Raw genomic sequence first — 11151 nt, 5'->3', positions numbered from 1 at the left:
AACTATTTTCGATTGTTAGGTTTGAAAATTCAGAAAAAGAAGAGGGTCATTGAAACCTATTTTGCACACTGACACAAGAATACGTTGACGTTGGTTTTGGGGGTTTCTAGTTTTATCGACGTCAGCTCCTTTCAGGGGAATATTTTTAACTGTGTGTGTAATTCTTTTGACCACAGGTGGTCACGGAGGGTAGTCGTTGCTTTTATATAAATAAATCCCTATACTGTATACAGTAAATAAAACGCCGTTCACTAACCAAAAAATGAAATGGGTAGGGTTGAATATTCTGTGTGGCGCTGATGTGCTTCTATTTTACGTTAGTGTGTGGTAGGGTGTACGATTGAAATTAAAGATTGCTTTTTTTCAATAAAAAAAATTTAATTAGCAATATGCTGTGTGTCCTGAGGCCTGCACACGAAAGAGTGACTGATATTCTATTATCTCGATTTCCAGTTAAGTGTTTCTACCAAGCTCGATTTTTTCATAAATTTATTGGCCTCTCTCAATTTTATTCTATACCTTTCTACAGTACGGAAAAACACAACAGTCAGTCTTTCTTCCATACAGCTTTTCGAAAAAGTAGTTTAACTTCACGTGGTATATTTGAAATGCAGTCTATGAAGACATTACTTTCAAAAGTGTATAATCCCATTAATTCAGTATTTGTTTGCTCCCTACACGCTTCTGTTGCTCCCGCTATTCGTATTGTGCCCAAAACATCAGCATACTTGATACCTGCAAGAAGTAAAGGACATAGTAAATGGCAAAATATTAGGCACATTAAAGCTGCTAAAGACATGCAGAAATCCAAAATATTTGCAAGGATATGCCAAGGTATTAGGAAGGCAGTAAAAGGTAAACTACCCGATTTTAATGTATTATTTAGTGGGAAACGTGTCTAAATACATATTTAAAATTATCCATTGTGATGTAAAAAATGAGGCACATGCTTATTCACGTTATATACGCGCATATAGTCAGATGCAAAGTTTTGTTATGCACACCTCAGGTATGTAATGAGGACTAAGCAGCTTTCAAGGTAAAACAACCCCAATCAGCATGTCAGGTATTGTAACATAGATACAGTGCCTTAAACCTTCAACATTCTGAACCTCTATTTGTTCTACCCCTATAACTTAATCTACCAATGTGTGCAAAAAAGTTCAAGGGTTAAGTCTGGGGAATCATATAACTTGCATTCTTTGACATTACAACATTTCAGGAATGTTTTAGTAATAATAGCAATATTAATAAAATGGGGATGAGCCTTACTTTATTGAAAGGTAGGATTCTTTCTGATCAAGAATTAGCTGCAGCATATCCATAAATTAGGTTCTCAGTTAGGGATGCCAGATCTGAAAAACAAGCAAAAAAAAAAAAAAAACTGCCCTTTCAAAAATTGTCCTGTAACAGCAATGAGGCTGTGCAATACAAAAAAAAAAAGAAAGAAAATTGTTATTTTAACTGTATTAGCATTTTTTTAAAAAAATATTAGACAGTTCATGTTGTGATGTGGTTCTGTTACATAATGCAACTAATTTGATGCAGTAGAATTATGAATTATGATGCAGAATGGTTAGAATGGAAAAATTAAAATGCTTTTTTTTTCATATAAAATTTCTTATTTTTAGAGTAAATTTACTTAGTACTAATTTTAACAGACTTAATTTCAACATCTGGCAGTTAGCCTTATTTTGTAATTTTATTTTTTAAAGATTCACACTTTCTGACATGTATCTTGCGTGTTAAGTACCTTTTACTTCTTGTTCTCAGCATGGTGATTCTACTGTTTTAATATCATTACATTTTACCCTATGCTAGAAAAAACTTGCATAAGAATGTCTGGCATCTGTTTGTCAGCCTGCCATTGTTAAAAACATAGTTACATAATTTATTGTGCTCTGCAACAGTAGCACTAAACCTGACACTGATTTTGCCACATGTGTATAACCTACAGCAAGGAAACAATACCACATGAAAAACTGTGTTGCATTTATGTATGCAGGCCAAAACATGACATTTGGCACTATTTCCTTAGAGCAGTGGTTCCCAAACTACTGAGATCTACGGATCCCTTCAAAAATCAAAAAAAGTTTGCGGACCCCTATATATATACACTGTGCTGCCGCTTTATTAGGTACACCTACCTAGTAGTGTGTTGAGCCTCCTTTAGCCTTCAGAACAACCTGAATTTGTCTAGGCATGGATTGAACAAGATGCTGAAAACGTGCAGGAATGGAGTACCATCAGACATGTTCACTGCAGGCCTACACCTCCATCGAATCTCAGTTCCTTGAGATTCGACGGAGGTGTAGGCCTGCAGTGAACAGCCCTTTCCAGTTCATCCCAAAGATGTTCAATAGGATTAAGATCCGCGGACTGAGCGGGCCACTGCAGCAAAGAAAAGTCTGCCATTCCATAGTGATTCGGGCTTTGTGCACCGGCGCATTGTCCTGCTGGATGTAACCATCTGACTGAGGATAAACTGTCAACATGAATGGATGCACTTGGTCAGCAATGATGTTTAGGTACGATGTGGCATTCAGACGTGAAGCTATGGGTATCAATGGACCCAACATCTGCCAAGAAAACATTCCCCACACCATAACACTGCCCCCACCACCTTGCACAATAGTCGTCAGACATGACAGGTCCATGGATTCATGTTGTTTTCACCAAATTCTGAGCTTTCCGTCAAAATGATGCACCAGGAACTTCGACTTGTCAGACCAAGCAACTGTTTTCCAATCCTCGATAGTCCAGTGCTGGTGTTGCTGTGCCTACAGGAGCCGTGCTCTCTTGCTCTTCATTGATAACAAAGGTACACAATGTGGCAGTCGGCTGTTGTAGCCCATTCGCGACAAAGTGTGACTAGTGGTCCATTGCAATATTTTGTTCTGCGTACCAAGGTTGTATTCTGACATGATGTGCGCCATTGTGGCCTGTCTGTTTGCTTGCACAATTCTAGCCATTCTCCTCTGACCTCTCTCATCAACAAGCGATTTTCTTCCACAGGAGTGCAGTTAGGATGTTTTCTGTTCGTTGCACCATTCTCGATACACCCTTGAAACTGTGGTGCGTGAAAAGTTCAGGAGAACTGCCGTTTCAGAGATGAAGTCCTTTAGATCACTCCTTTTCCCCATTCTTGCAGTGGTTTGTATGCTTAACTGATACTAGAAAGGTTGTTCTGCTGCATTTATATCCACAACTGTGGTCATGTGACTTGCAACGTTGTGGGACAAACTATTTGTGTGCACAGCAGGGCTGTACCTAATAAAGTGGCAGTGCTGTATGTATATATGTGTGTTTGTGTGTATACAGGGTGATTCACTACCAGTGCAACAAACTTGCAGGAGGTGTAGGGGGCACAAAGACGAATCGGAATCGCATCGCATAGCATTGCAGGGTCCGAAATGCCTTCGTCATGCAGTAGAGGACGTTGAACGGGAGGTCGCGTGAACAGCGATCCTGCTGAAGGTCAGCATTTGCGAACTGTTTCTGTTGAAGAAACCAAGTAGCAAAAGTCCTCCGGAGTGGATAATCCGCAGGCTCCAATGATTGAACGCGTTGCAGATGGTATGAACTCATTTGGTTTGTTGACAGTATCCTCCATACGGTGGATTGGGAAATACCCAATCGTTGGCCTATTGCTTGAGTACTCGTACTCGGATTGCCTTCTGCAAGACGTAGGACATTCTCCTCATTGTCTGGTGTCCCGTTGTTCGCTCTCGATTCACGGTACCTCTTGTGAAACAACCAGTCTCACGTAACCTTCTGTGCACACGTGCGAAAATTGTATGATGAGGAGCACGCCTGTGCGTGAAATGTTCCTAGTACAAGCGCAGAGCGGCACACCCATTACAGTCCGCAGTTCCACACACGAGGTGCATATCAGCCAGTTCAACGTTTGAATACTTGTCCATCCTACTGCCTCGGGAACCGGTTTGCAAATGCTGACTTCCAGCGGGATCGCTGTTCATGCGACTTCCCATTCAACGTCTTCTACCGCATGACGAAGGCATTTCGGACCCTGCAATGCTATGTGATTCTGATTCGTCTTTGTGCCCCCTACACCTCCTGCAAGTTTGTCGCACTGGTAGTGAATCACCCTGTATATATATATATATATATATATATATATATTATGAACACTGGGTTTTTTGAAAAGAAAAAAGGTTTATGTTTAAAAGAACTCAATGTTATTCTTATTTTTACATAAATATATAATAATAACTTTATCATTAATTTACTACACATAGAATGAATAATTTGACCAGTTGCAGAGGGTCTATTTTGTGGATCCCGCGAAACTGGTCTATGGACCTCAGTTTGGGAAATGCTGCCTTAGAGGACTCCACTTACAGTGTAAGCCCAATAGCAACATAATGCTACAATTCAGAGAGTTGTGCAACATATTTGTTTTACCAAGTATCATTTACCATTATTGTATGTGTTTATCACAACTCATTTTATACAAAGCATGTATCATTTATGTGTTAAATTTAAAATAAAATTTTTTCCACTCCTAAGTAGTTTTAAAAATTAAATAAATTGCTTTTATGCAACAGATTCAACAATAAAACTAGCTTCTGGCTTATAGAAATGGTTCACTATTCAAAAACCATCATTTGGCAACCCTAATCACACTGTCTTGTCAGCAAACACAAATAGTTTATAAACTTTTATAGTATATTGATTGCTTTTCTGTGCAGATATAATTTTGACCATTAAAATTGCACAAATGTTGGATCACTAAATAATGTTTTAAATTAAGCTTTTCTTTTCTGCAACCTGGAAATAATTATGATACATAACTACATGCTGCTTAAAAATAGCATTAGTTGAGGCATATGATGCAAGAAAGCAAGCTTATTTAGCATCAGACAAAAAAAAAAAAAAAAAAACCTCTTCCCATTTCACCCACCCATTCACTCCAAAAGTTTGTCTAGTTCAGCCTTGAATTTATTGAAGCTGTCAACTTCCACAACGACATATGGAAGTTTGTTCCAGCAATCAACCACCTACTGGCTAACAGGAAATTTCTGCACATCTATTCTACACCCGTCTTTGCTCAATTTGAATTTATGCCCCCTCAGGTTTATAATCTGAGCAAGAGGAAGAATCCCATCAGCATTGAGCTTGCTCAAACCGTTCAAGGCCTTATACACCTCAATCAGATCACCTCACAGGTGCCTAGTCTCCAGACGCTTCAATTTGCAGAAGTTAAGCCTATCTTCGTAACAGTAACCCTTTGTTCCACTCACTAATCTTGTTGCCCTTCTCTATATTCGTTCTAGTAGCTCAATATCTTTCCTAAAATGAGGCCTCCAAACCTCTGTGCAGTACTCAAGGTGTGGCCTGACAATTGCCTTATACAAGGGGATAATCACCTCCTTAGTCCTGCTAGCAAAATTCCTATATATCTGTAGTTCTTCAATTTCGGGAACTACTACTTTCCAGCTCTACTTTCAGTTCAGACCACCTCCATTGTTGCCATTTCGTGATACCAGCACCATTGCCACTACCAGCATCTTTTAGCTCAGGTACCATCTTCACCGCCACCTTCAACTTGGACAGTTTCTATTCTTGTTTGTACGCTGCTGAACGATATCGCTGTGTCCTGACAGCTTTCCTGACTTCTGTGTCCTGCTGGCCTCAGGCTGGTCCTGAGGTGGAATCATCTGCTGACACAGGTTATCCTGTGTTGAATCTTTATCTCATCCCTCTCTCCTCTTTTAATTTAATTCATGTCTTTTCCTTCTGGCCCTCTATCGAATGTTTACTTGTTTACTTTTTATTTTTCCTTGTTCTTTTACTGTTATTCTTTCCTCTATTGTGTTTCTTATTGCTGGCACCAGCCTTGCATTGGTGCAGGAATTTTATTTATTTTATCTTTATTTTTTTTTTCTAGTGTGCTATCAATTCCTTGTGAATGAAATTGTGAATGATGTTACCATCCTGAACAAGGTAAATGTTGGAAGTGATCACAGAATTGTAAGATGCATATTTGATATAGATGTAAGAAAAGGAAAAAACTGACTTGAGTAAATAATACGAATGTCTTTGAGATAACAGAAGAGGAGAAAAAGCAGTATATACTGGAACTTGAGAACAAGTTTGAGCTTCTGCAGACCTTTCAGGACCAAGATATCAACGAGGAATACTACAACTTACTGAAAGTGATAAAGCCCAAGAAACCTATAGGTAAACAGAAATCCAAAGAAGAAAAAATTAGTCAAGAAATACTTGTCATGATGAACTGATGATGATGACAAATGAAGAGCAAGATAAACACTGACAAGGACAAAATTGAATATACTGAGTTATGCAAAGCCATTAAAAAGAGACTTAGAGAGGACATAAGAAGATTTAACACAAGAAAAGTAGAGCAGGCATTAAGGGAAAACAAAGGACTTAAATCAGCAGCCATGAGCAGTAATACAGAAAGACAAATGATACTGAAACTGAAGAATAGTGATGGTGTACTTATAAATAGCAGAGAAGGCAGAAGACTACTATAAAGGGTTATATAAGGAGTGAGGGAATGATGCGAGCAGTGGGGAAGATGGATCGCAAATTAGTAACACATACAGCATATCTGATATCCTTCCTGATGAGGTAGAACATGCGTTGAAGAAAATGAAGAATCGGAAACCCCCATGTGAAGATGAAGTTACTGTAGAGCTGTTAAAATTGGGAGGAAGAGACATGACATAGAAACTGGCAAGACAATTCACAAAATCCATTAGAAAATGCATGATGCCTAAGGAGTGGAATAATACAATCATAGTTTTGCTTGTCATCCCACATCTACAAGTTGTTCACAAGGGTCATTACTAACAGATTAGAAAGAATACTTTGAGAATCAACCGAAACAGCAAGCTGGCTTTAGGACAGGATTCTCAATTATGGATCAACTTCATATAATATCACAGCTAATGGAGAAAGCAAATAAATATAAAACACCATTATGCCTGCCATTTGTGAATTATGAAAAGCATTTGACTCCATACAGCATAAGGCAATGTTTCTGGAACTGGAAAGTCAAGGCATAAATACCAATACATTATGATTTTGAAGAAAATATATGAGAACGCTACCTCCTTTATTAAGCTAAACAAAGACAGTAACAATTTAAAATTGAGAAAGGAGTTCGACAAAGAGACACTATCTTCGAAGTTGTGTATTGCTGCCCTTGAGGAAGCTTTAAGAAGATGACTTGTTGCAGAAAGGAGTCATTGTGAATGGAGAGTACCTAAACCATTTACGATTTGCAGATGACTGTGATCATAAGCCACAATCCCAAAGAATTACAGGAAAATCTTAATCATTTATGCAGAGATAGTAAGGATTTTGGACTAAAGATAAATATGGCTAAAACAAAAGTAATGATGAACAAGTATGCCCCTGAAAGGGATATGATTGAAGCAGCAGTAATTGAAAAGGTGGAAGTCAATAGAAGAATAAATTTTGGATGGATTCAGAAAATATAGTCACATACTGAGGAGCAATATCCCAATTTGTCTGAAATGTAAAATAATGAACCGGAACCAATGTATACTCCCCACCATAAGTCATGGTGGGGAGTATACATTCACTAAAAGAATGGAAGAGAAGCTGAGAACTACACAGCAAAGAATGGAACAAATTAGGAATCAGACTGTTAGATAAGAAGAGAAACACATGGATTAGGCAGCAAACACAAATAGAGGACATTTTATCAAAACTAAAGGACTGAAATGGTGGTCTTGGGCAGGACACGTAGCTTGAAGACATGATGACAGATGGATTAAGAAAATAACAGAATGGTACCCAAGAAGAGCTAAAAGAAAACCTGGAAGACAACAACAGAGATGGACAGATAGTTTGTGGGTAGTAAATCGATGGCCATTGCACAAAACAGAAGGAACTGGAAAGTTGCTGGAGAGGCCTTCATCCCATATTGAAAATGGCTGATAATGATCAATTCCTTATTTCTATTATTTTTATTTAATTTTTCTTCATTTTATTTTACTTTATTTAGTTATTTTTATTTTTAATATTTGTATCCTTTTTTTAACTTTTTAATTTTTTTTATTTTTATAATTTTTATTACTTTACTATTTTATTTGCTCATATTTTGAATGATTTGGACATTCAGTACACGACACTCAGTGTTTGCTGCAGTTTGCGCTCAGTTGTGGCCCACCTCCTCGTGCCATATTTGAGTATCAGGACACACCTCTCTGGTGCTTGTTGCTTCCTGGTAGCAAAGTGACCAGAAGCAACTAAACAACATAAGAACACATACAGAGCACAAACATGGCATTACACACATTTCTGCAGAGTTTCTGTATCATCACAGTGTACCATGGCAGAGTTGGATTAGTTTGGGAACTGCCTTACATAAGATACAATACATGTGTACATGTATTCTTTTATTCTTTTCACTTCAAAAGTGGTACTTTTGCACATGTTGTTTTTGATGGTCCTTGTCAGATCTTTCCTAATTTGGAATCTCCTCTGGCTTAAAATCTGTTCACCCCATTCTGCCAAATAATCTGTTTCCTCTATCATTCTTCCAACATCACTAATTGTTCAGAACTCTTTGATTTACTTTCTTTGAAACACTTGTATATATATTTGTGACATTCTTCCACTGCCTCCATCAGGAATCCTTTCCATATTTTTGCTGATGATAGCACACTACATTCCACCTTCCTGTTTGAGAAACATTGCTCAGCACAAACAGCTTCAAATTCTCAAATATCCACCGCCAGTACAGATCTCAAGGTAATTTTGTAGTGAGATGAAGATAACTTATTTAACCTCAATGCTAATTAATACTAATGTTAATTTTAACTTCCCACATATTGACTGGAACTTGTGGTCTGGTCACTCGCACACTAGCAAGACTTTTGTGAATTTATTGGATGATTGTTTTCTACAACAGCATGTTTGAGAGGCAACCAGAAGGAGTAATATTCTAGATCTGATTATCAGCTATGATTATTCCTGCATTATGAATTTCCAGATAAAGGAACCACTGGGTGGCAGTGATCACAGTGTATTGATGTGGGATTTATTTAAAGACATGACCACCAGCAGGGGTAAAGGTAAGGGATTTCGCTTTTGTAGGTGTGACTACAGTGGCCTCAGACAGTTTTAAAATTTTATCAGTGGCCCAACTGATGATGTTACCAACAACAAATTCTATATAGAGGAAGCATTGAAGGAATTAATGTTGTAAGCCACTAAGCGTTTCATACCAACTAAGAAATAATCTTCAAGGTTTAGGCCTAAATACATGTCAGATGAACTAATGAGACGTGTCAGAGAAGAAAAATGCATGGGATGAATACAGATTATCAGGCAGAACAGAAGCCAAAAGCAGATATAAGCCAGTCTGTAATCAAGTCATAAAGGAGGTTAGGCAAGCAAAGGCAGATTATGAGAAATATTTGGCAAAGGATGCAAAGAAAAGCCACAAAGCTTATTTAAACTCTACAAGGAAGGAGTTGAATCGGATTCATCCACTTGATATCGATTGTTCAACTGTTGATGATCCTGCTCAGATATCTGACAAACTGAATGAATATTTTGCATCTACATTCACACATGAGGAATTCTGTAGGGAAGTGGAGGAGAAAAGCTTATTAAACAAGGAGCTAAATGATTTTGTAACAACTGCGAGCAAAGTGAAGGCGAAATTTGTTGAAGTTAAACATAAGAAAGACACCTTGGGTGGATGGGATCTATCCAGTTATATTAAAGGAGGTGACAAAGGAAGTAAGCAAACACTTAGTAGTTATTACAGCATTCTTGGATTCAGGGAAGGTTCCCATGGACTGGAGATGTGCAAATGTATCCCTAATTCAAAAAGGGTGATCAAAGGATGGCATGAGTAATTACAGACTTGTTAATTTAACTTCTGTTCCGGAGAAAATAATGGAGTCACTAGTTAAAGAATCATTGCAGGATCATCTAGAGAAGACTGCAGTAATAATTCAGACACAGCATGGGTTTATTAAGGGGGGAAGTCTTGTCTGACCAGTTTGATTTGATACTATGCTGTGGTCACAAAGGAACTGGAGGCAAAAAATAATTTTGATATCATATACTTGGATTTCAGGAAAGTTTTTGATACTGTTGGACATGGAAGAATGCTATGAAAATTGGAGCTGTATAGCTCTAAGAGCAAGTTGCTACAATGGATAAAAGAATGGTTGAGTGGGAGAAGATGGAAAGTGGTAATCAATGGACACCACTCCTTGTGGAGTCCCCCAGGGGTCAGCCCATTGTTGTCTTCTATATTTATCAATGATGTTGATGAAGAATTAATCTTGTAATTAATCATCAGGTTTGATGTTGAAGTTTGCAGATGATACAAGTTTTTGCAGCATTGTTAATGACAGTATGCTACTGCAACAGAATCTAGAAAAGTTGGGTAGATGGGCTGAGAAGTGGCAACTGAAGTTTAACATTGACAAATGCAAACTACTGTATATGGGTAGTAGTAACCCCAGAGAAACGTACCATCAGTGTGGTACTACACTCAGGGTAGTTTAGAATGAAAAAGACATGGGGTAATTTTGCAGTCGGGTATGAAGTTTTCTGAGAAGTGTAGAGAGGTTGCCAGAGCAGGTCATGGGGTCTTGTTAATGATATACAGGAATTTTGCTAGCAAGGATATGGAGGTAATTATTCCTTTGTATAAGACAATGGTCAGGCCACACCTTGAGTATTGTATACAGGTCTGGAGGCCTCATTTTTAGGAAGGATGTTGAGTTGCTAGGATGAGTACAGAGAAGGGCAATGAGGCTGGCGAGGGGGACAAAGGGATGCTGTTACCAAAAAGACTTAAGTTCTGCAAATTGCAGCATCTGGTGACTAGACACCTGCGAGGTGATCTGATTGAGGTGTATAAGGTCTTGAACGGTTTGAGCAAGCTTAATGTTGATGGGATTCTTCCTCTTGCTATGATTATGAACTTGAGGGGACATAAACTCAAATTGAGGAAAGACAGTTGTAGAATAGAGTGTAGAAGTTTGTGTTTAACCAGTGGGTAGTTGATTGTTGGAACAGACTTCCATCTGTTGTGTGCAAGTTGATAGCTTAAATAAATTCAAGGAAGAACCAGGCAAATGTTTGGAATGAATGGATTGGTGTAAT

At 38.1% G+C, this 11151-nt stretch overlaps 1 protein-coding gene across 1 annotated transcript in view; it reads left to right on the top strand.

The window, feature by feature from the left end:
• Window positions 1–340: 340 nt before the first annotated feature.
• LOC150079585 (translational activator of cytochrome c oxidase 1) overlaps window positions 341–11151 on the top strand; it is a 75625-nt gene continuing 64814 nt past the window's right edge. The window contains exon 1 of the mRNA XM_090383128.1: window positions 341–855. Within this exon, the coding sequence (XP_090239254.1) occupies window positions 390–855 (466 nt within the window). The 5' untranslated portion in view covers window positions 341–389. The remainder of the gene's footprint in view (window positions 856–11151) is intronic.

The sequence above is a fragment of the Mastigoproctus giganteus genome, chromosome 10 (assembly GCF_048544385.1).
Source record: "Mastigoproctus giganteus isolate SK-2022 chromosome 10, ASM4854438v1, whole genome shotgun sequence".
Classification (NCBI taxonomy): Eukaryota; Metazoa; Arthropoda; class Arachnida; order Uropygi; family Thelyphonidae; genus Mastigoproctus; species Mastigoproctus giganteus.
The sequence above is the reverse complement of the archived record's forward strand: the minus strand, read 5'-3'. Positions and strand labels throughout refer to the sequence as shown.